Source organism: Trichechus manatus, unplaced genomic scaffold (assembly GCF_000243295.1).
Source record: "Trichechus manatus latirostris isolate Lorelei unplaced genomic scaffold, TriManLat1.0 scaffold00028, whole genome shotgun sequence".
NCBI lineage: Eukaryota > Metazoa > Chordata > Mammalia > Sirenia > Trichechidae > Trichechus > Trichechus manatus.
The window spans coordinates 20,528,538-20,555,672 of NW_004443964.1; the positions used below are offsets into that span (position 1 = coordinate 20,528,538).

Here is a 27,135-nt window from a genome sequence, read left to right on the forward strand (position 1 = left end):
TGGTTCTTGATGGATGAGCCCCCGACCCTGCTGTCGAGCCTCCAAGTGCCCCCTCCTCACGTGCCCCTTCACTCTGTGAGGTCTGGCTTGTGCAAGGAAGCCTGTCAGTGTCGGGACACGTTGGCCCCATGGCCTGCAGCGGGATGGAGGCCTCTGAGGGATGCCTGCCGTCTGGCCCTCTCCTCAGAGGGTTCCTCTCCCCCATGCCTCGGGCTTCCGGGCGCTTCCCTTTCAAAGCTGCAAAATTATTGCCATTAATGCAGCTTGTCTCCTGGAGGCCCTGAAAGTAAGGCAAGGGAGGAAGAGGCCCTGGCTGCCTGGCCTCGGAGAACCAGAGGCTGGAGCCGGCTTATTTGGGATTGAGTGTGGGAGAGGGAAGGGCACAGGGTGGTTGTTGAGTGGAGGTTTTGCCTGAAGGGGTGGGGACTGTTAGGACCACCCGGGACTGCTGTGAGTTCAGCTGAGGACCTCTTTAGAGATGTGGCTGCTACCTGGGGGTCCCACTGGAGCCGCCCTATTGGTGCCTGACAGGGCTGGGATTAGGGCAAGGCAAGTGGGACGTGTAGCGTCAGTACCTGCACCACGCTGAGAGTGATGCCCTAGGCCTAACCCTAGTCCTGGTTAATGCCTCGTTTGTCTCCAACAGAGAGCCTGTCTTGATTACCTTCATACCCCACTCTGAGACAGTTTGGATTGGAGGGGCCTTAAAGGAGTGCATACGGAGGGGCTATTCAGTCTGGAGAACTGGGAACCTAATTTGTGCATCAGTGTGTGCTTGTCCTGGGCCGTTGGGGCTGGGAGGGGGTGAGTAGGGTGAGGAGGTACCATCCAAAGTAGGTCTTTGCCCTCCAGGGGTCTGCAGTCTCATAGGGAAGACCAGCACCATCCAACAGAAATATAATTTGAGCCACAAACATAAGCCTTATATTTGATTTTAATTTTCTAGTACAGTCGTGTGCCGCATAACGTTCGTTCAGGCACCGTCCAACCACGTATTCGTCTGCGGTCCCATAAATTCAGAAAGCTCAGTTGGAGAATGGGAGGTGGCAGACATAACGAGCACAGCAGCTTGCCGCGCGCAACATGTATCTCCTGTCTCTTCTCTGCAAAACGATTGCGCTGCTAGGGGCCCATTTGTTATTATGAACCATTGTATGTACCTCAAATTTTTAATATAATAGGCTTTACGGAGATTGATTTGTAACTACGGGTTGTATATAAGTCGGACATGGGTAACACGGGGACTGACTCATATAATATGGTATTCGTACAACGTCCAAATCACATAAAGTCCTATATCACAGAAGGTATCAGGGATGTTAAGCTATGCATGACTGTAGTCACAAAAATAAGAAAAAGATACAGGTGAAATTAATTTTAATAATATTTTTATTTAACCCAATATATCGAAAATATTATTGTTTCAACATAAATCAGCATTAAAAGTATTAATGAGCTATTTTACGTTTTTGTCATACTAAAGCCTTGAAAGCTAATGTCTTTTCTACACTAACAGCACATCTCGATTTGCACTCACCACATGCGGCTGGTGGCTACCATATTGGATGGTGCAACTTTAGACAATGTGGCTTGGGCCATGGGAACAGCACTTTCATTTCAACCAGATGGGGCAAACCAAGGCACAGCAGGTTTGGGGACCTCGGAGAAGGGTATACAGATTCCTTCTTGGAGTCGTTTCAGCCTGGGTTTGGCTGCTATGCTTCCTGGGTGGTTGAAAGCAATCTGGATAGAGGAGTGATTCCTGAGCTCTGGTTCCCAGGATTGTGGTTCTGGAATCCCTCTGTCTGCAGCACCTCACCTGCTGCCACATGTGTCACCAAGAGGCAGTGTGAGGAGGGCAGACGACCATTAGACTAAGCTCAGGACATGCAGGTTCCAGCCCCAGGTGGACTTTACACTCTATGTGAAATGGGCCAGTCACGTCCCCTCTCTGGACCTCAGTTTCCCTGTGAGGAAATGAGCAGGCTGATGGAGGGTTTACAGTTCATTGGTTATCAAGGACATAGAAGGTAATTACTCAACACTCTTGTCTCACACCCCACACCTGAAACCCCAATGACTCAGTTAATGGCAGAGATGAACGGGATGACACAGGGGCCCCTGTGTGCTCAGGCAAGCCTTATGGGGTTGTATACTGGAGAACTGCTAGGTTGGCACTCTTTGCCAGGTCCACAAAGTTGCCACCTGGCAAAAACAGTCTTGCCCTTCCACACTGGCCTGCCACCATTCAAGTCATTTCATCAATGTATATTGAGCTCTACAGTATGTATGCCAAATCCTTAAAGTACCATCATTCAAGTGACTGGCACATGGTGGGTGTCATGGATTGAATTATGTCCCCCCAAAAATGTGTGTATCAATTTGGTTAGGCCATGATTCCCAGTATTGTGTGGTTGTCCTCCATTTTGTGATTATAGTTTTATGTTAAAGAGGATTTGGGTGGGATTGTAACACCCTTACTAAAGTCGCACCCCTGATACAATGTAAAGGGAGCTTCCCTGGTGTGTGGCCTGCACCACCTTTTATCTTACAAGAGATAAAAGGAAAAGGAAGCAAGCAGGGAGTGGGGGATCTCACACCACCAAGAAAGCAGTGCCAGGAGTAGAGCGCATCCTTTGCACCCAGGGTCTCTGTGTGGAGAAGCAACTAGTCTGCGAGAAGATTGGTAAGAAGGCCAACAGAGACAGAAAGACTTCCCCTGGAGCTGACGCCCTGAATTTGGACTTTTAGCCTACTTTACTGTGAAGAAATAAACTTCTGTTTGTTAAAGCCATCCACTGTGATATTTCTGTTATAGCAGCACTAGGTGACTAAGACAGTGGGGTAAGCCATCTTGTCCCAACGTGTGAATGGGGTTATTCCTAAGGACATTTGTCCTCGTAACCCACTGCCTCTTTAGCCTGGATTAGTTGAGCATGCTTATTAAAAGACGCAAGCAGATCTTTGTCCTCAAGAAGCTTATGATCTAACCTCGGGACGGATTATACATGGAAAGCCAACACTCCTGGGGGGTGAATGCTAAGGGTCAGAGAATGATGACGACAAGAGGGTGGAGAGACTGAAACAGGCTGGAGGGTCAGCAAGGCTGATGGAGGAGGCATTGGGGTCTGAGCTGGCTTAGAAGAGGGGACAGATCACTTCAGTGAGCCAGCAAAGGCCCAAAGGTGTAACACACAGCGTGCCAGAATGCCGTGACAAGGATCGTGACTTGAGCCCACAGTCGGGTAGGGAAGCAGAGGGTCCAGATTTGGGAATAGGAGGTGGGCCAGTCCAGGGAAGGTGGAGTTCCAGGCCAAGGAAGCAGTAGCAGTAAACCACTGATGGTCTCTGAGCAGGAGACTGACATACATGAGGGAGTATTTTAGGCAGATTAATCTGAAGGCAATATACCTGGAGAGGCAGATTCCAGGGTGGGGACTGGAGGCAAGAAACAGTCAAGGGGTTCTGCGACAATCACCATGACAACAGCTAACACTCGAAAAAGCCCTTTCATTTAATCCTTCAACTCAGTGAAATAAGTAGAGGCAGTATTATTGTCTCCATCTTACAGACAAAGAAACTGAGGCTCAGAGGAATTAAATGGTATATCCAAAGGGACCAAGTTGGAGACTCAAACTTGGGTTCTATGAATCCAAATCCTAAACTCTTTCTATGACCCCATGCCTCCATGGTCCAGGAAAATAGAGGCCCAGAAGAAGAAGACAGAGTTAGCCAAGGAAGGTGCCCTGGAGGGGTGAAGTATATTCACAGGACAGCAGAACTCACGTGGTTCAAGCATCCCTCAGAGGTCTTCACACTTAGATACTGATCTGGTGCGTCTGATCCTTCTGACGCTTCCAAGCCCAGGGTGGGAGTCAGTGAGCTGAGCTCGAGTCTCAGCCGGGTACTTTGGGTACATTAGCTAACCTCTCTGAGTCTCAGTTTTCTCATCTGTAAAGTAAGATACTTCCACACAAGGGGGCTGTAAGGAATGAATGAGAGAATTATTGTTAAGAGCCCAAACAGACTGATCCCTCAGTCAGTCCCTCAAGTCTAAACTAAGCCAAACCATTGCTCAATGTGCTGACGCACAGCTTCCTTCTCCACCGGGATGGACATGACCAGGAGATCACTACCCTCCCGCTGCACTACCCCACGTCACACCACCTCTGCCTTCCTCAGACCGCCACTTTTCCCACAGATGCTCCCCACACCCACCCCTGCTCTTTGAGGCCCCAAAGAGCTGGAGGTTCAGAGGGCATTTCTCCAGCCTGGCCCAGGGCTTCCTAGACACTGAGCTGAGCCCTGTGAGGGCCTGAGGACCGCAGGAATCACTTAGCAAGCGAAAAAGCTAGACCTTTGCCCTGGCCCTGCTCACAGGTGATAGGGTTAATCGGGAATTCTCTCTCCCTTGCTCAGCGCTGCTGGCAGGGGTCCAGCTCCCCGATGACCTGGGGACACATTAGTCAGTGATAAGTGGGGCTTCCCAGACCCTTTTATCCTGTTTACAATACACTGGCTTTCCTAGGACAAAATCCTCTCCCCCCGCCTTGCTCCTGGCTGTTATGGCTACATGAGACAATTGGCTGATGGACTGTCCATGGTGGGCAGCTTCTTTGGAGACCCTTTCCCACCTCCCTTAGCACCCGGGGCAATATCGCTCACCTGGTGGGTCCTGGAGGGACCATAGGTGCTTGTTTTTCTCAGCTCACTGTAGCCTCTGAGTTCGGAAATGTCATCCTTTCTGTCTGCTCAGCTTTACACCAAAAGGGAGCAAGCCAAGAGGCAGTGAGATTATGTTTCTTGGGCTTTGGGGGTGTGTGTGGCTAGGGTTGTTGTTGCTGCCCAAAGGAGAAATGATTCAGAAGTGTCCTGTTTATCTGTGCAACGGTCACCCCTCCAGGGTGGCAAGGCCTTCTTTGGGTGGAAACGGATGATATAGCAGCTACCTGGAGGTGAATGGCTGCAGCCTGGTCTTAGTCCCCCTCCACCGCTAATGAGCTTGGTCAGCTTGGGCAAGCAAGTTAATTTCTCAGAATTCAATGTCCTTGCCTAGAAAACTGGGATGATGATGCCTGTCCTGCTTCCCACCAGGTGGCTGTGAGCACAGAATGAGAAACGGTTGTGGAAGTCTTTTATTTAATGCTCTGCACTGATTTCAAGTGATGACTATTGAGCAAGAATAACCTTCCTGCTGCTGGAAGTTTATAACTGCCTAAAAGTCAACTTTCAAATAATTCTGAACTTCCAAAATGCCAAGTAGGTAGAATACTTAGGATAGTGAGCTGATTAAACGGAGTGTATTTCAAGGCGACAGATATATTACAAGCACCAACCTTGTACCAGGCACTGAGCTGGATGCTGGGGAAATGCAGGGATGAAGGACACATTCCCTGGCTCACTGTCTGGTGGAGGAAGCAGACAGGTGGACAGAGAACTGGGACACCAGGGACTAGTGCTGAGAGGCAGGTGCCCAGGGAGCATAGCATAGTGGAGGAGATCCAACCCAGCCTGGGTGTTGGAGACACTTCCCAGGGGAGGTGGAACCAGAGCTGAGACTTGAAGAATGAGTGGGAGCTGATCAGGCCTGTCGGAGGCAGAGGGAAAGGTGTTTGAGGCAGAGGGAACAGTGTATGCAAAGGCCAGAAGACACACAGGCCTTTTGTGAGAAGAGCTGCAATTACTCTAGTGACGGTGGGGGAAATGGCCAGGGATGAGGCCAAATAAGGATTTGTGACTGTGTTCTGTAAGCACCAGGGAGCTATCAAATGACATCAAGTTTATGCTTTAGAAAGATGTTTTGGGCAACATTAAGGATGATTAGAAATGGAAGGAGAGGAAGAAGGGAGATCTGATGGGAGGTTTGTGGTCGAGAAATGATGAAGCCCTCTTGATACACTCTTACAGTTTAGTAGGGGAGGTGAGACATGTTCACAGCTGATGCCTGTTGTACAAGGCGTGTGTGAACAGTGGGACAGGTGGGATAGACTACAGAGGCAAGGCAGCTCAGGAGGAAACAGAATCAGAATGGTACACAGGGCGATGTGGGGAGAGCAACCAGGGAAGGGGGAATGTAGGAGTCACTGACTTTGCTAGAAGGGGTAACAGAATTATTCTGTTAAGTCTGATTGGGATGACCAGAGTGACACAACAGATTAATGTGATTTCAGAGATAAGCGTTACATTTCATCAAGCTGGGCCCCCAAAAGACTCTGGGTTAGAGAGAGAAGCTTTCAGAGGGATATTCCAAGTTTATCACACGGCAAAGGGAACAGACTAAATACTGGTTTCCTGAATCCTGAAACCGTAGAACTGTGAGGCACTTCTTGAAATTAAAATAAGAGGAGAGAGCATGAAGTCATCAGATTGATTTTCCTGTTTCAGAAGTGTTTCACTACATCATCCCTTTACCCAAGGCTCAAAGCCCTCCAGACAGTCCTCATAGCCTGCAGGATGGAGGAAAACCATTTTTTCTGTCTGCAGAATGACTCTGACTTACCATCTTCTTCTACTGCGGAAACCCTCTGCTCTGGCCAAAAGGAACCACACAGACTGCCTCCTGGGCCTCCCTGCACTGTCTCAACTTTACCTCTCTGCTTGCTGGAACACCCTGTGCCCGCCTCCCCATACACCTTAATCCTTCTTGTATCCGAGGCCCAGCTGAAATCCCGTATCTTCTGGGAAGTCTTCTTTCATCATTCTAATTCAATGGGATCTCCTCCTTCCCTACATTTTGATAGAACTTAATTGTCTTTTACGACTTATTACATATCTGTACATTGTCTAGCATTGTTACCTTTCCATGAGTCCTGTGCTCTGTCTCCCCAACTAGACGGTAAACTCCTTGAGGTTGAGTATCTATTGCTGCATAACAAATGACCCCAAAATTCATTGGCTTAAAACATCATCTGTTTTATTATATCTCTTGATTTATTAGGACAGGAATTCAGACAGGGGTTCAGTTGGGTGATTCTTCTGTTCCGTGTGGTGTCTGCAGAGGTCAGTTGGTGAAATTCTGTTGGTGGACAGACTAGTATGGAGAGTTCAAAATGGCTTCACTCACATCTGGTGCCTTGGTGAGAATGGCTGGAAGACTGGACTCAGCTGGGACAGTTGACCAGAGCACCGACACATGACCTCTCCAGCATGATGGTCTCAGGGTAGTCAAACTCAGGGATCCCAGAATGAGTGTTCCAGGAGGCTGGCTGGAAGCTGCAAAGTCCCAGAATTTCACTTCTGCCACATTCTATTAGTTAAGCAAGTCAGTAAGGTCAGCTCTGATTCAAAGGAAATGGAACTAGACTCCACCTGTCAATGGGAGTCATAGTGAAGTATATGAGGCCATCTTTTTTTTTTTAATTAAAAAAAATTTTCTATTGTACTTCAGTTCAAGGTTCACAGAACAAATAGTTTCTCATTAAACAGTTTGTGCACATATTGTTTTATGACATTGATTAACAACCCCACGACATGTCAGCACTCTCTCGTCTCAAACTTGGGTTCCCTATTACCAGCTTTCTTGTCCCCTCCTGCCTTTTAGTCCTTGTCCCTGGGCTGTTGTGCCCCATTAGTCTTGTTTTGTTTTGTGGGGCTGTCTAATCTTTGGCTGAAGGGTGAACCTTAGGGGTGACTTCATTACTGAGCTAAAAGGGTGTCTGGGAGCCATACTCTCAGGGTTTCTCTAGTCTGTCAGGACAGTAAATCTGGTCTTTTTCTGTGAGTTAGAACTTTGTTCTACATTTTTCTCCAGTTGTGTCCGGGACCTTCTGTTGTGATTCCTGTCAGAACAGTCAGTGGTGTAGCCAGGCACTATCTAGTTGTACTGGACTCAGTCTGGTGGAGGCTGTGGTAGTTGTGGTCCATTAGTCCTTTGGACTAATCTTTCCCTTGTATCTTGTTTTCTTCATTCTCCCTTGCTCCTGAAGGGGTGAGACCAGTGGAGTGTCTTAGATGGCTGCTTACAGGCTTTTAAGACCCCAGACTCTACTCACCAAGGTAGAATGTAGAACATTTTCTTTATAAACTATGTTATGCCAATTGAGCTAGATGTTCCCCGAGACCATGATCTCCACAGCCCTATGAGGCCATCTTTAATCTACCATATAGTATTGCCCTCAGACCTAAGCAAGGACCTCAAGGGGTTCCACACTTTAGGGTGTTATTCTTACGATTTTCTAAGTCCTTCTTCAGTGGCTGAGATAGATCCAGTCTGTTTCTCCGCTTCAGGGTACTGATCTTCTACCCCATGTGCAGGTTGACCAGATGCCCTGGAGAGCTTCAAGACTCATGTCTTTGGACTTGTTCAGGGCAATCTAGCAAGCAGATTGCTTCTGCTGACCAACACAGCATTTCCTTTGTGGCCACTAGAATGGTACTTCCTTGCTGATTTTGGGTGACTGTCATTCACAATGGATACAGGATGAGTTCAGTACTCTGGGCTACTGACAGCCCATCACTGACCTTCAGGGTTGAGCTTCTTTTGTGGGTCTATGCCATGGCTCTCATTGGCCTGTGCTCTAACTGCAGTGCTACCTACAGTCTACAGCATGCCAGAATAGTGGGGGTGGTGGCATTCTTTAATCTGTGTGTCCCCCGCCCTGTAATAGGGTCACCACTCTACCCCCTCCATGGGCTTCACACCACATGTTAGGCAGTCCCCAGGAGTGGCATGTCTATCTTTTCTATTCTAGACCATTACTCTTTAATGTCTATGGGTTTACAACTGTTCCAGGTGAGGGTCAGATGTTCCCTGCATGAATAGGACTTCTCTTCTTGCTCCACCCAGGGGCCCCTTGCCTATCTGCTTCTACCCTGTGTCAGCTGGTTGTATTTGGAAGGTAAGGTTGCAGTTAATACTGAAATAGATCACTTTCTAGGTGTATGGAATCAAGGCTTAAGGAATTCAAGAGAAGACATGGTTGGAAGATAAATTGTACATTTACACTATAAAATTCTGAAATATTATTTACATTTTCCTGCATACCCTAGGTAAGACTTGCCATTAGTGTCATCATCAGTGAAACACAGTAACAATTTTGGAGTCATTAGAAGCCACTATTCATGGGCAGCATGAAGGACGACGCAGCATCATGACTAATGATATAACTAGCATTAAATAAATGACATGAGGAACTGGAGAGACAAGATATACATAGTTCAATACAAACAGGTTCTGAAGAGCCTAGCATTGTGAATAACAGCATTGTTACCTTACCCCCAGTGCCCGGTACATAGTAGGCGCTCAATAAATATCAAAATAAATGGAAAAATTAATGTTAGGGAAAGAAATGTACTCGAGTGGACAGTCTCTTGGGACACAAAACTGGGTGGGATCCAGGATACAGGAAAATGGAAGCATCTACTTGTCAAAGGAAGAGGAACATCTCCTCCCTTGGGAAAGACTGCAGATAAGCCTGGGAGGGTGGAAATGGGCTAGGTCTATGTGGAGAAGCAAAAATGTCCAAATCATTCAAGTTTCAGCTCAAACGCTACCTCCTTCGTGAAGCCTGAGAGACCCACCGGACCCGACCCCAGCTTGGCTCAATCTCTGTGAATCTCTTTGGACTTTCAACATCGTGGAGTGGTTTTCGTATAGAGTTCATTTTCTTTCCTAGACCGCGACCTCTGAGGGCCAGAGGAACTGGTTTCCCCCACAGCACACATGACACACGGTAATCACTCATTCATTGTGGATTTATTAGGTGGATACACGGGGAGGGCAGACGGGCAAATCAACGGGCAGACTTGAGACAAGAGAAGTCTGTGCCACAGATTCCAGTGAACAGCGAAATTTCCAGACCCACAATTAATAATCCGTTCAAGCAAAAACCCAGCATGCACCTCTCTCCTTTCTTAACTCGCAGGGAAGCCGAGCTCTTGCCTCGCTTGCCTCCAATCCTGCTCTGAGGACGTTACGTCAGTATCCCGCGGCTGTCCTCGCCAATGTCTGACTCAATCCTGAAGCCAACCTTCCCCCAAAACCTACACCTCCTGTTTCCTATGTGAGACCAATCCTCTGACCATACTTATTTTCCTCTCTCAGCCTTTTTTCTCGTTCCCTTTCTCTGGTCTCGTTCCCACCGCCAATCAGGCGCGCATGCGGGCAGCCCTAGCAGGCAGGGGCGGGAGGGCCCTGCTACCGGAAGCCGGAATCCGGAATCCGGAAGTGGGGGGGGGGGGCGCTGTGAGGACGTGTTCTGGGGAAGCCAGAGCTGTAGCCGGCGCGGCTGGCGCCATGGAGCCGCTGTACCAACAAACGCACAAGTGAGGGCCGCGGTGGGGCACGGGCGGGGGCGAGGACAGGCTGGGCGACGCCGGACCCTGGGGCTGAGACCCAGGTCGTCAGCTAGTGTGGACGCAGAGTCCTTCTGCCGGGGGCAGCTCAGTCCCTGGCTTGATGCCCAGGTCAGCGGCGGACAGAGGGTCCCGCCTGGGGCCTGGAGACGTTGGGCTGGGTGGCTCCTGGAGTCGCCACCCGAGCCTGCGAGTCCGTGACTACTTGCTGGGTAGACTGGGTGGAGGGAAAATCGCACTTACTGGCCGTAATATTGTGTCCAAAACCACAATCAAATCAGTTGCTGTCGAGTCGATTCCGACTCATAGCGACCCTATAGGAAGGAGTGGAACTGTCCCATAGGGTTTCCAAGGAGCAGTTGGTGGCTTCGAACTGCCTACTTTTTGGTTAGTAGCCAAGCTCTTAACCACTGCACCACCCGGGTTCCAGTACTGTGTCCAGCATCTACCAATTCGGTGCTCCGGTTGGTAGAGCTTCTGGGGAGACACGACCCCTGCCCAAAGGACTTTACTGTTTAATTGGAGAGTCAAGACACGTTCGAAAAAATAACGTGTGACAGGATGGTGCGGAGGGTAGATGAACAGTACAAGCAGGATTTCCTTAAAAAATTTAGAAGAATCCATCACTGGGCAGAGGTCAGAGAAAGTTTTGTTATAGCTCGCAGTTCCAAATGATTCAGCAACTACTCTGGATCAGCCCTAAGCTTATTGCTGCCACACCGTGATTTTTTTTTCTCTTAACGCTGATTTGTTTTACCCTAAAGACAATCTTTTTACGGTACGAAGAAATTGCCATACAAGTAGCATTCAGTGTTATAACTTGCTGTTAACATGTGGTTATGGGTTACCTTTAAGGAAATCGAGTTTAGGTTTAGCTTCTCATAACGTCCTTGGTAGTGGGCTTTATTCTTATAGCCCTGCATTTTTGGAACTTGCTGAGATACGTAGTTGGGCATGGTAATAGGGGCCACATCTATCCTATTTTAACAACTTTCGAATTTATGCTATAGTTTTGTTCTGCTGAAAACACTTAAAATCACTCGTAGGGCCTGGAAATGAAATAAAATAGACACCCAACCTCTCTCATGAATTTACAACCAAAGAACCAAATACTTTGGAGCATTAGGAATAAAAGGGTGATGTTCCTCTCATCTTTCTTTTTCTAAGTTTATGGGTTTTGTGATGAAGTGTTTGGTTTGGGAATACAGAAAATACAGAACCTACTTTGTAATAGTATAAAAATAACGGAATTTGCTCTTATGCTAGGGACCCAGTTCTCATATAAAAATTATAAGAAGGGACTTGAAAAGCTAGACCTGTGAGTCAAATGGAGAAAGAATGAAACAAATTTATGCTCATGTTACGAAGGGCAGATCTTTTACATTAGCATGGCACAGCGGGCTGAGTAGTGTCTTGAAGTTAATCTGTAATGTAGAGTCTCATCTAGTTAATTTGGTTAAAGGATGTTGCTAAGGAGGCTGTGACCACGTTTCTTTTCAAGAATAATTTAGTTCAGAGAATCTTAGCTGCAGGTGGCAGCTGTTCACAGGGAAATGTGGGTGGCTCAGTTCTCTGCAAACTTGTCCCAGACAAGACTGTGGAGTGTAAACCACTTACCTCTGCAGGCCTCCAACAACCCACCCTGAGACTCTACACCAAGGTTCACCAACGTTTTCTTTAAAGGGCCAGATAATATTTTAGGCTTTGTGGGCCATATAGCCTCTGTGGCAGCTATTCAGCCCTGCAGTTTAGTGCAAAAGCAGCCATAGACAGTATAGTAAATGAATGGACATGTCTGTGTTCCAGTAAAACTTTGTTTACAAAAACAGGTTTCACCCACTGTTATTAGGCCTGCCACTATTCAGTCATTCATTCAATGAGTAGATACTGTACTCCTACTATGTGTCAGGAGTCCCTGGGTGGTACATACAGTTAATGTACTCAGCTGCTAACTGAAAGTTGGGAGGTTTGAGTCCACCCAGAGGCAACTTGGAAAAGTCTGGCATTCTACTTCCAGAAAATCAGCCGTTGAAAACCCTGTGGAGCACAGTTCTACTGTGATGCACATGGAGTCAGAATTGACTTGATGGCTACTGGTTTTACTATGTCAGGCACCATTCTCAGTGCTGGCAGTACAGCCCTGCCCTCAAGGAGTTTACCGTCTTTCATGCTACAGTATACCCAATCAGCCTTTCCCTTCAAGTACTGAACCAGGAGTGGGATATCTGGTTCTAGAAATCTTTTCTTTGTTTTCTTCATATGTAAAATGATAGCTAAGAGTTGGTTGAACTATAAGGCTGCTTTCTGTTCTTAATACTAGACATTGAGTGTCTTCAAAAGGGAATACAAAGTGCTGTGAGCACCAGCAACCAAATTTTGCAATTGCAGAAATTAGTGATTGTAGCTTAACTGATACAACAGTAACTGATCTTACTGATTTTATTGGAACTTTGAACCCAATTTATGGTTATCTCTTGCCATGTCCCTGAAAGTACATTGGAATTAGATCAGCATTTTAAAGTTCTAGATCTTGGAAACTCCTGAACTACCTGAACAGTAATGGGGGGGGAAATGAAAAACAATAAACATTTTATCTTTAAATAATACTGCATTAGGCTGAATTTTATAGAGGACTAACAGCCAGGCTTCTACTTTTGAGATCTCAGTGGTTGTAAAGGTGCCCACATTTGTCCTCCACTGTAGTCCAGGATTGGTCCAGTATCCTGGACGTTATCCCTAGAAATTATAATTCAATAGGCCTGGGACACAGGAACTTCTATTTTAACAAGCTCTCCAGGTGACTTTGATGAACAGCTGAGTTTGAGAACTATTTCCTTATCTTAAGACCAGTTTTTTCTTTTTAGATTGTGCCCTCTGATGAGGTAAAGGCTAAATATAAACAGACTAGGTAAAGTGGGTGAGATAAAAAGGGCCAGATGGTTCCCACTACTTGTAAGTAAAGTAAAAACAACAAATGAACTTTTGTGTGATGCTGGATAGATTACCCAGCATTTCATATTGCATTTGGATCTAAGACCCTTTAAGTAATTGCTGTCATCAGTGCCACTGTTTTACAATTGAGGAGACTGAAGCACCAGTGAGTAAAATGGCTTGTTCAATGTCCCTCAGCTAGCACACAGAAGAACTAGAACTTCAGCTCAGTCTTTTAACTCCAAAACCCTGATTCCACTATGTCCCACTGCTCATGGTGGTCAGAGGCAGCATGGGGGGATGCAGGGTTAAGTTGGGGGGTGTGACAGGGAAGTGGTTTCATAGACTTTTAAAAAGCAGTTCAATTTTTAAATTCTTTTTTGTAAACCCCCTTTAAAACAGCAAATTGGCCCAACAACCCTTGCCTACTTGCTGCTAGGTCTCTGCGTGGTTCTGTTGTCACCCATACGCACCATGCACCCCATGCTAGGTGGGCTAAGACTTCTGTTTTCTAATGTCCACACTTTCAGGTCATGCTTGTGTATCACCTGTTCCTTATTGGCTTTGAGTGTGTGGCCTGAATTCCAGTTTGGTTTAAAACAGATTTTCCACTTGACATGTTAGTCGTTCCCACCATGCCATTCATACTTGCTTTGTTGTTATGGATTTATTTCCTCTCAGGCATGAAATGGAGAGATTGGAATCATTTTATTGGCTATATCTTCTCTAGTTCGTTCAAAGCAAATAGAAATTGGATGGGAAAAGTCAGTAATGTTTCCCTGCAACTTAAAGTTTATCCTTTTTAGCTTAAGAAATTGTGTAGCCAAGCCAGCAGAAGAGTGTTACCAGGGTTCTGTGGGTGTTGGCATCATCTCTCCTGGCTAGCCTCATAGAATTTAAGAATTGAAAGGGACTTCCAACATCTTTCAACAACTAATGGTTGGGAAGACCCCCTGTAAAGCCCCAGATGGTCCATATACCTTATGTTTAAACATGCAGGAGCTTTTTTTTTTTCCTTTCTTTTTTCTTGAGACCTTTCATAATTGTTCTTTTTCTTCTGTTAAACTGAAATCTGTTATCTTGAAACTTCCACCTGTTGACTCGAGGTCTCCCTTGAGCAGCGGGAACAGAGAAAAGCCCAGTTTTCCCTCTTCTATGTCAACTCCAGATATTTGAAGACCCGACTTCGGGGCCTGATATCTTGGACCACACCAGAGGTCCAGGGTGCAGTATTGCATTTCCAAAATGAGATGCCAGTTGCCAGGGAAAGAGTTTACAGTACAGGAGATCCCTGTCTTTCAGGACCTTCCTCTGAGTGGTTTCCTCCAACTAATTGCCTCTGCCCCCTCCCCTCTGAGAGGCCAGCCTGCTTGTGATCCACATGACCCACCTTGCATGCCCTTTCGCATATCATTTTCTTCATATCTTTCCTCACCAAATCATGTCGCCCTTCTAAGTGATGCTCAGAACTCCCCCACCCACAAACCTTCTCTTCCCCCCTGATTCTTTCACAGCCACTCGCTTGCCTTTGCTGGGCGCCACTATGCATAGCTCCTCAGCTTTCTGTTTGCACTTACATGTGTTGTTTTTGTCTTACACAGAACAGGGAGTATCTCTCCCTTGCCCTGTGACTCTCGGCCATACCAGTACTCAGCACACTGGGTCATAGAACAGAGCGGGGTTGGCTGCAGATCCAGGCCTATTGCTGTGTGACCTTGAACAAGTTACATAACCGTTCTGGGCTTCAGTTGTCTCTTTTACAAAATGAGGATGATGGTGGTACCTTCCTCGTAGACTTACTAGTAGAGTGTCTCGTACGTGGTAAGCACCCAATAAATGCTGCCTATCAGCATCACTACAATTAATGTTAAAATATTAGAAACCATGCCAAAATGCTTGGCTTAAAGTGTCGCCTACAAATTTTACAGTTCAGTGATGCTGTCACTTTAAATCTGTCACATGTTGGCATCAGAAAAATTGTCTTTCCTGACTGAAGCGCTGTTGATTACTCCCGTCTCACTCATTTCCTCCCTCCGATAGGCAGGTCCACGAGATCCAGTCTCACATGGGACGCCTGGAGACGGCAGACAAGCAGTCTCTGCACTGTGAGTAATTAACTACGCAACCAGAGTCCTTTCTCTGATGACACGGTGCTAATGGGCTGGGTTTCCTGCCTGCCTTGCGGCCTCGGGGCTTAATGATTCAGCGGGAATGGGTTTTCTTGTGAGGGTGGACAGAAACACCCCATGGCAAAGTCACAGATTTCCCTGATTGTGCCCTCTGGAATCCCACAAGTCTTATCCCCCATTACCCCTCCACTCAACCTGACATGGCCCCTTGGGAATGGAAGTTCTTTCCTCCATCTGTCTTAATCTAATTACCGAGTCCTTAGAGGAATGTACACCATAAAAATTCAGATGTTGAACTGGAAGTGGTCGTTTTTTCTGAGCTGAGACGGGTGGCTCTTTAGGAGGATTATTCAGAAATGAATAGCAGTAGTAATTAGTTTAGTTCCCACACCATGGTCTCTTTTGAGACAAATGCCTTTTTTATTTTTAATTCTGTTGGGAAAGGTCCTTTACCAGAGTTAGTCCTCTGGACACTGCCGGCTACCCATGAGCTCCAGGAGCCACCTTCTCACCTGTGTCCTGCCCACATCTCCTGTTTCTTCTTGCCTCCCTTCTGCAGCTTCAGGAGCATCTCATCGCTTGGTTCTGAGCCCCACCTTGCTCTAATCTAAACTGTGTGTTAGCTGTAGGCGTGAAGGCCTAGGAAGGGGCAGTGTCCCCACTGCTGTCACTTCTTTACGGGCAAGAAGCAGTCTGGACGCCTTCTGTGCTCAGTTCAGTTTCTGTCCACCAGAGTTTGTTTGCCTTCCCAACAACCCCATTGTTTCATGATTAGAAATGGAAAAGGGGTTATGTCGACTGTCTTATCAAAAGGGATAAGGAAAATGACTGGATTTATCATATCTTTACCTCTGTGGATTCTTTCCTGGGCCTTTTCCTATTGATATTTGGCCTATTTTGGGGACTCAAACGTTGCTTAGCCCACCCATTCTTATGAAAGCCTTAAGGGAGGTCTTCCCTGTATGTTGCACATACTAATCTCCTCTTCTTTTATGATTTGTTTTAACCTTGTTACTATAGGGAATTCAGTTGGCAGTCTTTTTACCAGCTATTCATAATCCATATCTGAGAGTAATCTCAAAAGAAAAAAGATCTCATTCTGTATCAGAAAATACTGCATTTAGCTCAAAATATTTATCGGGACAACTTTTAAATATTCATTTTGGTTTTCTAAAGGCAAGAGAGGTATTTCTACAGATCGCCATCAGCTTTTTTAAAAATTAGTATTGCTATGGCATTAAAAGAGGAAGACCGTCAACAAGATGGATTGACACAGTGGCTGCACCAGTGGGCTCCAACATAGCAACGATTGTGAGGATGGTGCAGGACCGGGCAGTGTTCCGTTCCGCTGTACATAGGGCCACTATGAGTCAGAGCCGACTCACCAGCACCTAACAACAACAACGTGGCATTAATGGAGATACAGATTTTTTTTTTTTTCTGAAACAACGTTTACAGGGTCACTTAGTATACTTTGAATTTTTTTCCATTATCCGTTAGTGTGTACCTTTTTCTCCTTTTGAAATATATGTTTTTGAGTTTATTGGATATGGAAAGAAAGACGTACTTGATTTGTCGTTCTAATATAAGTCCACTATCTCTTTTCCAGCAATTATTCTGTTTTCTCTTTTATACAGTAGTAGAAAACGAAATCCAAGCAAGAATAGACCAGATATTCAGCCATCTAGAACGTCTGGAGATTTTGTCCAGCAAGGAACCCCCTAACAAAAGGCAGAGTGCCAAACTGTGAGTGTGACCTCTGACATGGCTCTGACACCCCAGGTGCATCAAGACAGGCTTTTCTTCCAGGGTGGGCTATAGCATATTCTGAATATCTACTTCTACATTGAAAGACTTGAGACTACACAAAGGTAAAGTCCTCATAAAGGGCACAATTCTCTCTGAGTGATATTCCCTCAAAATAAAAAGCCTGTGAGATTTGGGGCTCAGAAGCCTTATGTCGCCTTACCTCTTTTGTGTCATTTGAAATTTTGCCTCCAGTACTGTTCTTCTGACCAAACCCATAGCCACTTGAGGTCTGCGCCAGGGAGTTCTGCTCTGCTCTGTGGTTCTCCCTGCATTCTTGTATTGAAACGAAATCTTACTCTTAATCACTTCATTCAATCTATTTATAATGAAATACTGATCTAGTGCTTGATACAGTGCATGAAATTATAATGAAACCACTCTGACCACCTATACCCCCAGCCCCTGCTCCCAAAAGTTTGTTGAAACTTTACTCCAGAGGTGCCCTTGGGCTCTTTTTAGGAGAGCGATATAATCCGTAGAAGGTCAGGAAGAGGTCAGCGAGCCTGCTTCCTGTCACCTGTTCCCTGTCGTGCACCCGGAATCAGAGACCAGTAGATACTTAAGTAAAGCTGCTGGAATCTCTGCGGGCTACAGCCCTACTTTAACCACAAGCTGCATCTTTACTCTCAGCATTGTTGATCAGAATCTGATTTTGGGGGGGATAGCACTTGCTGGTATAGAGAGAGGTAAGGATATGTCTTCTTTCCTAAGTACAAAGCCTGGCCACCTCTACTTGTGCCGCACTGGGTTCCTGGAATTTAATCTATCTCTCCATCAATTCCAGTCGAGTTGACCAGTTGAAGTATGATGTCCAGCACCTGCAGACTGCTCTCAGAAACTTCCAGCACCAGCGCTGTGCAAGGGAGGAGCAGGAGAGGCAGCGAGAGGAGCTTCTGTCTCGAACTTTCACCCCTAATGTAAGCCAGGCACCTGGGGGTGGGGGCGGCAGGCATTCGGACACCTGCCTGGGGCCGGAGCATGGCAGGTCTCTGGGCTCCATCCTCTCAGGGTGTCTGGAGCCGGCAGATGAGGACAACACCAACTGGAAATAACAGTGGACTTTGTGCACCCACAGAGGCTAGACCTTGACAGGGAATCTCTTCCTCACACAAAAACCTGAAGAGGAAGCCGTTCAATTCGGGGAATGGGCAGAGGTGAAAATCACCTGGTTTGACTGGTCCAGTGCAGAGGTGGAAGTTCACATGGTGGAAATGTTTTTCTGATCAGATAGAGACAGGTGATTAGACCCTAGACCATTTGTGGGGAAGGCAGCATTTCAGAGCTGCCTTCGGGCAGTTGCCTTTGTGCTGTGTGTGTGTTGAGGGGGAGGGGGAGGGTTCGTGTCAGAGGCATTAAAATGTTTTTGCCTCTAGTCCAAGCAGCAATTTGGAGGAATTTGTTAACAGATGTTTAGTTTTAGATGGACTGCTGGACTTGAGCCTATTTGGAGGTAGCTATCGGTTAGGGCGTTTGGTTTCTTAGAACACCGTTGTCCCTGCCCTCGAGTGTCAGTAAGGGTCATTTCCTGCACAGGGCTGCAAATACACTGGTCTTTTTCTGTGTCCTGCATAATATAGTCCACCAAATGAGGGTTCTTTTTGTTTTGTTTCTGCGTTTCATCTCTGGTTTTTTGTTTTTGTTTTTTTACAGAAGCTTTCGTTTTCTAAAGCGGTGTTAGCTTTCTAAGGCTGCCATCAGAATTCAGATCAGTCCTTGCTTTGCAGATGTTTAACGCTCGTGGCTCCTTCTGTGTTAGGCAGTAAATTTCCTCAAGTGTTTCAGAATGTGTCTCGGCAGTTTTTGTTTCTCCAGTGTAAGCAGTCAAGTAACAATGATTAACAATTTTAAAAATGTAATGAACTGTAAGACACGCTAAAAGACACTCTAGGGGCTGTTGATAGTTAAGATGTTGTATTCGGGCCTTTTTTAGGCCAGGGATACTCACTCAGGGTTATTTTGTTTCTTGCCAGCCTGGTGTGATTCTGTGCGTACAGTGGGCCCTTAGTAAACATGGACTTGCCTAATGAACTTCTTTCTGGCCATTCTGCGATCTGGAGGTGTAAGATTTCTCTGAGAGATAGTGGCCCATCAGCCATACCCTTTCAGGTGGGAGGGTAAGAAAGATTTGTATATAAAAGGCATGCAATGAATGCTTGTCAAATAAATGAAGAGATGTCTCTAAGGGATTCATTCATACACTGGAGCCTTCTGACCCACTGAGCTTTAGCTGTATGCAGAGCACTGTTTACAGTGCTGAGAGTAAAGCCTATGAAAACATTAAAAAGCCTACCTGTGAGAAGCTCCTTGTTAGCAGGGAATAAAAACCACTCTGAACTTGAGCATCAGAGAAAAGGTAGTTTAATGTCTTTGTGACAATTGGAACTGGGCCGGAAGTGGTTAAAACAGCTATGCCTAGCAGAACAGTTTCTGATGGTCAGGAGCTGGAAAAGAGAAGAGAACAGTATCATAACTGGTTAATACGGTAACTTGTTTCTGTATACGGTCCACTTTCAGTGTGAAATGGGAGCCACCAGGGTTGGTGTTGGTGTTTCTCTCTCCAGTGTGGTTAAGAGGGCAGGCTCAGGACCAGGATTCATGCCCCACCCGACTTCCTCACCAGCTGTGTGATCTTGGAGAAGTTATTCCCCCTCCCTGGGCTTCAGTTTCTTCATCTGTAAAGTGGAGATAAAGATAGTACAACTACCTTGTGGGGCTGGTATGAGGATTACGGCAGTTTAGGGTAACGAGCGTGGAAAGTGGAAGGTACTTGATCAGTATTAGTTCTTTCCCCCTTCATTTATTTAGCAAACTTTTCTTGCTCGAGAGCATAACCCATGGCCATCAAGTCAATTCCGACTCACAGGGACCCTGTAGGACAGAGTAGAACGGCCCCATAGGGTTTCCCAGGCTGTAAATCTTTACGGAAGCAGACTACCACAACTTTTACAGAGCAGCTGGTGGGTTCGAACTGCCTATGTTTCGGTTAACAGCACTTCTGTGCTACCAGGGCTCCTTTCTTGGGAACATAGTCCCATCTAAACACCATTAGGGCTTCAGTTGAAGATACAGTCTCTTCTACTCTTGGTCAGTTTCAGCCTAATTGGAGAGAGAAGCTACAGATGAAATGGCTAAGGAACAAAAACAGACACTTGATACTGCGTGAGGGAAAGCCAAGTAAAGGAACATGTGGAACAAAATAAGTTAGTGAATGGTCACAGAAGCCTGTGGAAGGAGCCAGATGAGGTCTTGAGAGAATGGAGAGTTGATTCCTCAGTGGGGGTAATTATACAGAGGCAGGAGTTAACCAGACTTGTGCAGCAGCGTTTATTTAGGGAGTGACAAGTCTGAACATTTCCTCTTCCTCTGTGCAGACAGAGCCATTCCAGATCTTTGCTTTTTTTCTCTTAGGTTCCTTTGATTCTTGCACTCTTCTTTGTGGCTGTTCCAGTGGCTTGACTTCAAGCAGTCAGAAGGGACTCTAGGAGGTGACCAGCAAGCAAAGTTAATCAAGCCCCTGCGTTTTTTTCACAGGACTCTGACACCACCATACCAATGGATGAGTCTCTGCAGTTTAACTCCTCCCTCTACAAAGTCCACCACGGCATGGATGACCTCATTGGAGGTGGCCACAGTATTCTGGAGAGACTGAGGGCCCAGAGGCTGACCTTGAAGGTGGGGTCCCTGCTGGGGGACAGGGAGAAGGCCTCTTATCTTGGCCTCCTCCAGCAGTTTGTGTTTCCATTTTGGTTATGTAACCCCACATTGTGATGTGATGGTGAGTCAGAGCCCTGGAGTTTGGAGTCCTTGTTGGAGTTGGATTATTATGAACCCAAAAGTGACCAGATTCCCTTTGCCAGTAGTATGTCTCGTGCTGAAATGAACCAGCATATGGTCTGTCTTGGTATCCAGGTCTTTTTCCATTTACTGAACTTCTCATGGAAGTACTACTACTGTGAGAAGAACCAGTAGTAGATAGAGAAAGGCTATAGAATCGAGTTTCACAAGAACGAAAATGTGGTTGTGCTTGGATGCCTCACTCTAAGGTGGTTTTCCCTCAGGACCCCTACTGTGGACTGCCTCAGAACAGACCATTTTTTCCTTCAGTAGCAGTCCCCGGGGATGGGGCTTAGGGCCACCCTGGTTGACTAGCAGCAGAGATCCTAAAGCACATGGAGGTCCCCGGCGTATTCCTAGAAGCCCCGCCCATTGGCACTGCTGAGACTCAGACCCCCTGGGAGAGGTTTACAGAAACATTACACAGACTCTGATGTCAGTTATGATGTTTCAGCCTCAGCCCTTTTCCTGTATCAGCCCTGTTGGATAATGGGGTGTGGGCTGTGCCTCTTATCAGGGTGTGGTCCCTTGTGAACGAAGCACTCCCAGCCACTGAGCTGTGAGAAACAGTCATGCGGAAGTGTGAGCTTTATCTTAGTTTTTGTTGGACCACGGTGAGCCTGTCCGCTCCGCTGGACTTTAGGACATTTCTGAGCAGCTCCTGCCATCTTTACCAGGGAGAGGGTCAGGCAAGCCGCAGGGGGTGCTGTCCTCCGCTGATGGTCACAGTGCATCGAGTGGCCTGAGGATGTGGTCTCCCACGGCCACGTGGATGCCACCCTCTCAGAGCAGGCACCCACAGTGATCTAAATGATACGTGTCGATTAATCGATTGGCCCTTTCTTTAGAAAACTGCTGGCCTCCTTCTCCTGTCTCAGAAAAACAGTAGAATCCTTTTAGGACAAGACTCCCATGTCACACTCAGGTAGACGCAGTGCGGGTAGAGCTCACTGTTAGAGCAGATGCCAGCTCCACACCGAAGTCTGCCATCACTGAGAAGTCCCGGCAACCTCTGCCACCTGCGCTGTTGTCAAGGGCACATGCTGGGAAGCTCCTTGAGGTGGTTGAGGGTTGAAATTTGAGGTTTCTAATTCCGGTGTCTCAGCATACCTCCTACTACCTGTCTTTTGTCTTGATTCTCCCCACCCCTCTTCCACCCCACCTCTATCAGGAAAGTTTCTGCCTAAACCATTTGAAAGGAGCACAGGGATGAGCATGAGGGAGCTGGGCTGAAGTAGCCCGATTTGGCCCAACCTGTGGTTGAAAATGAATGCTTTTTTTCTTTTTTTAATTTATGGTAATTTTCAGGTGATCCTGGAAGCTTGGGCCTTGGACCTCATACGGTGGTGAAATAACCTGTGTTTTCAGACCTAAGCAGAATCTTTAGCGAGAATATAATTTTTACTGTCACTATCGGAAAAACTATTTCTCTAGTCTCTTCCAGCAGCAGTAAAGTTTGACTTGAGGGAGATCTTTCCCAGCGAGGCTTGTTAATCATTGTCTGGGCAGAACAGGATTTTAGTTTCTGTCCGTGATGCTTCGTGTTCTCACTTCTCTGGCCTCTGCTCCCGGTTGCTCATTAATGTGTTTTCATTAAAGAAATGGCTGGTGGGGCATTAGGTTAGATGCTGCTTGTACAAGTGCAGGTGCTGATGTGTGTTTAAGCAAGTAACTCGGGGTTGGTTCCAGCATTCATTTATATTTGTTACCTCCTAAGAAATCGAATCCGCTTAAAAATAAAAGTTAGAAAGCAGTAGGGAGGGCAGGATGGATGGTTTGGGCTGTTGGTTTCGGAGCAGAATAGCCTTTTGTTTTGGTGGTGGGTGGTGCGTTTATTTAAAGGGGTGTTAGGTCATTGTGTTGGTGTCTGTCAGTCATGTTTCTGTCTTTCTCACTCCAAACCCTTTCGTGAACACGGACATTGGCCCACATGTGGTACTCAGTGGAATCCCCAAGGATCATTCATGCTACAAAGTGAACAGATGGGCATCAAGGATTATTGGAGCTAGGGAGCAGAGAGAAAGTTTTTAGATATTATCTTTATTTTAATATAAAATATTCTCATTTATAATTTGTTTATTGAGGTGTTACTTATATACAGTAAAGTGCACAGATCTTACTTGTACAATTCAGTGAATTTTGACAAATGCATGTACCTTTGTAACCCCCCTTTCTGTCAGTATATAGAACATTCTCGTCACCCCTGAAAGTTCTGCCGTCCCCTTCCCCGTCTCCTTCCCGGTCATTCTGCTACACATGCGCGGGCTCACGCACACACAGGCAAACACTGTTCTATTTCACCCTAAATTAGTTTTGCCTATTATTGAACTTCATATAAATGGGTTCATACTACTCTTCTGTGTCTAGCTTTTTCCTGTGGTGTTCGAGGTTCACTCATATTGTTACTTGTTTGGTTATGTGTTGATGAAAGTCAGTCCTTTTTATTGCCAAGGAGTATGCCATTGTGCAGACATACCGGAATTTGTTTTTCCATGCACCTGCTGATGGGCACCTGGATGGTGTCCAATTTTTGGATATTCTCCTATGTTTTCTTCTAGAAGTTTTATTAAAGTTTCAACTTTTATGTTTGATTCTATGATGCATCTCTAATTTTTGTGTATGATATGACTCAAGGTTTTTTTTTTCCACACACATGCCTATATATGTATGTATGCAGTATATGTATGTAATACTTATCTCTGCTACATTATTATAAAGCCAGTTGTTATAGCCCCATTTGTGGAATAGACTTTTCTTTCCCTCTTGATTGCTCAGGCACTTTGATCACAAATCAGTCGACCCTATGAGAGTGGGTCTGTTTCTGCTTGATGTTGCCTTTTAATATGCTTTGGGCCCCATCTCATGATGACATTCACCTACCCTTGGCAAAACCAGCTGACCTTGGTTCTCCTCCTCTTCTTGTCTGCCCCAGGGGACTCAGAAGAAGATCCTAGACATTGCCAACATGCTGGGCTTGTCCAACACGGTGATGAGGCTCATTGAGAAGCGGGCTTTCCAGGATAAGTACTTTATGATCGGCGGCATGCTGCTCACCTGTGTGGTCATGTTCCTCGTGGTGCACTACCTGACATGAGCCAGCCCAGCTCAGCGGCTGAACAGTGTTCCCACCGTGTGAGTGTGTGTGAGTGTGTGTGCGTGCAAGAAAGAGAGGGCCCAAGAGGTTGCCTTTTGAAATGTATGCCCATCATAACTGTGAAGACCATTTGGGAGGAACTGTGATCTGTAACCTAGTGGAAGTTTCAAACATGCTGTTTTCTGTGACATCTTGGAAAGGGAGCACAGTGCTTAGGAAGACCTGTTCCTCTCTCTCTCACTCTCCCTGGGGGAGAAAGTAATGTAAGGGGAAGGGATGAAGAAGGAAAGGAGAGGAAAAGAATGACTTCAGTGGTTTGTCCACATGGCGGGTGCCCCCGGGAAGGCTCTTGAGGTGGCTTGCAGACAGAACTGTCCACACTCTGCCGTTATCCAGCCTTTTCTGGCCCCTGATGGATAGGCTGGAGTAGAAGTGAAGGAGGGGAAGGAGGCCTTCTTTTCCTGTACCCATTATCGTGGACGGATTTACATGCTTTTGCTCCTAGCCATTTCCCCTCTTCTCACCCACCCTGAAAAAAAAAATGACATGCAAACAACTTACGGTTGATACTTGTCATCCTTCCCTGGAAGCAGTTACCTAGGGGAAACAAAGACAGTGAAGCTGATGCTGAGAACGAGTAAGATTTTCCACATTACAATTGTTGGGTGTTTTTCCTTTCTAAAGTGAGGCCAGTATTACTCCCTGAGAGTGTTCTGTCTTGAGGCTCGGGACCCTGGTCACTGCTGTTTTCCAGTTGTTACTAGAATGGCTGGCTGATGAGCTTCAGCGTGTGCAGCCTGGTACCCATGCCCAGCCTCTGGGGAGCTTTTGCCCCAAAGAAGGTGGCTGTGAGCAAAGGTTGGTGATTTGCTGATTACAGTCTCACATCTTGTTTTAGCATTCTTGGGCCCTCTTCACGTTCTTGAAATATATTAGCAACTGCCAGCCAAGCCCCCATTCTGCCCAGCCGGTATGGGCAGATGCCACCCTGGAGACCGTCCCTGGTGTGTATGTCCTTGTGAGGCTGTTTTCAGGGATCAGGAACTTTACCTTCTCTGATCAACCATGGATTGAGGCTTTATGTTGTGGAATTTATTATAAAGCCAGTCTATCTTGAATTCCATCTAATGTGATTAGTCGCTGAGAGTACCAAGAAGACCTGGTTAGCATATTTTTTCATCTGTCGCAGGCTCTGCCCACCTACCCCTCTAGGATAGGTAGCCTCATGGCAAGACATAAGACACAGAATTCCCCCAGAAGAACTGGAAACCTAGTCTGTGTTGTCTAGTCAGTTGTCTTGCCCCTCACTTCCTGTCTTTGTCTCTTGAACTCTCTTCTTCTTTCCCATCTTTACTGTGTGTGTTCAGTTCCACCTCCGATATTTTACCTTCCACCTGTTTCTTTAGCGACATTGGTCTCTTTAGGTACATCTGGGGCATAGCTCCCCCTTTGGTGAATTTCTTATAATTGTCACAGATTTTTAACATGAGTTTCCTGGGTACTGATTTCACACTTTGAGTCACATGGGATCTCGGTTGCTCCCAGCCCTCTGGGCTAAACAGGGACCTTAGGTTTCCAAGGAAGGGGGAGTGCAGCTCCTTCATAAAGGGATTGAAGGCTCCACCGGAGTGAACGTGGTAGTTTGGAGGGTGGACAGAGTGGTTGAGGTATCTTCCGACCTAGCTCTAACTGGGGAGGCACGGTTTGGAATTTCCATCTCGTCCAGCCCAGCACCTCTGCCTTTCTGGCACTCAGCACTCCATAGAATGAATGTCTGAACTGCACAGACTTGGCTGCCCTATCCCTGGGCACATGAGGATTCCACCAGACAGCACACCTTGGAAGAATGTGTGCAAGGAGCAGCTACATCATCTGGACTTGAACTCTGGGAGGCAGAAACCTCCCCCCACCACCTGTCCTCCATTGCCCGTTGGGACACTTCTGTGCCGCGTACACCAGTATATCCCATATTCGCCTTTATAACGCTTGCTGGCCTTGAGGAACCAGAAGAAAGGCCCACCTCTGTGCCAGGTCTCCCTACTGTGTAATAAAAATTGTGGAGGCAGTTTGTGGGTCTTTACTGCCTGGGGCAAGGGAATGGCAATCAGTGTGTCCAGAGACACAGGGGCACTGAGGCTGCATGGCATCATGTGACTGTCTTTTCTTTCAGTGCCCAACCCCCCCCCCCCTTCCCCAGAAACTGGTTCCTTGGCCTAACTAGGTCCTACTGTCTCCACAGCCCGAGTGTAGGGCGGGTCCAGGGCCAGGGAAGGAGCACCCTCTAGTGGAGTCAGAAGGGAATTCTTAGGTCCAGTTGCAAGAAAACTCTTGATAAAGTCTCTGCGACCTTGTAGGACGTTTTGGTGCCCATTGTGGTTTTAAGCAGGTGGGTTGTCAAGAGGAACTTGGGAATATTTTTATTACACGCCAGTTTACTCCAGGTATGACCACTTATGAAAAGCCAAACTGGAAGACGTAAGTAAATAGGAGAGTCTTGATTTTATGGAAGGCTTCCCTGCTGGGTTGTTTTCTTAATCTTTTGTCCTAATGAATTTAACTGGGTTTGATTGGCAAATTTGGATTTACACCCATTGTTTTTTAAACACATCAGTTGAATAAAGTTGAGATTTATTTTATGTAGAAAATTAATACTTTGTAAAGGCACTTGACATTCATTGTTATAACTAATGCCCCTTGTTTACTTTCTGGGCCAGAGATTCTCACGCCGCTCCAGGGCCAGGCTAGGTGGCTCACAAGCAGCTGGGAAACTTTGTTATTACAGATTCCTGGGGCCCTACCCCAGACCTCCTGGATTACAATGTCCAGAGGTGCCCTGGAATATGGGTGGTTTGGATTTTTTGTTCGTGTTTTAAGTCTCTGAGGTGTATTTAAGGTGATGTGTGTAGTTTGGAACCACTGTCTCCAAGACAGATGGCTTTTGTCTTAATTGAAGATAATAGATAGCATTTGAAAGTATATGCTGAACTAGCTCAGCATGTATATGTGAAGAACAAAACTTGTCAAGTCCAAAATAAAGGCTTACTG

The 27,135-nt window shown here is 46.4% G+C and overlaps 1 protein-coding gene across 2 annotated transcripts; it reads left to right on the forward strand.

Moving 5' to 3' along the window:
• The first annotated feature begins 10,186 nt into the window (after positions 1–10,186).
• On the forward strand, positions 10,187–26,201 carry GOSR2 (golgi SNAP receptor complex member 2). 2 transcript variants are annotated; one of them, XM_004374268.2, is made up of 6 exons: positions 10,187–10,263; positions 15,265–15,329; positions 16,991–17,099; positions 17,947–18,079; positions 20,694–20,834; positions 23,929–24,239. In XM_004374268.2, exons 1-6 carry the CDS (start codon positions 10,235–10,237, stop codon positions 24,088–24,090), a joined length of 639 nt encoding a protein of 212 aa, XP_004374325.1. In that variant the 5' UTR covers positions 10,187–10,234; the 3' UTR covers positions 24,091–24,239. The 2 variants fall into 2 exon arrangements, with proteins under 2 accessions (XP_004374325.1, XP_023585167.1); XM_023729399.1 differs by lacking the exon at positions 20,694–20,834 and having other exon boundaries at positions 23,929–26,201.
• Positions 26,202–27,135: the final 934 nt, after the last annotated feature.

Coding starts and splice junctions, on each gene's coding strand:
- GOSR2 (XM_004374268.2), top strand. CDS start 10,235: ATGGAGCCGCTGTACCAACAAACGCACAA. Junction 17,100..17,946: donor AAAAGGCAGAGTGCCAAACT/GTGAGTGTGACC, acceptor CATCAATTCCAG/TCGAGTTGACCAGTTGAAGT. Junction 20,835..23,928: donor CCCAGAGGCTGACCTTGAAG/GTGGGGTCCCTG, acceptor TGTCTGCCCCAG/GGGACTCAGAAGAAGATCCT.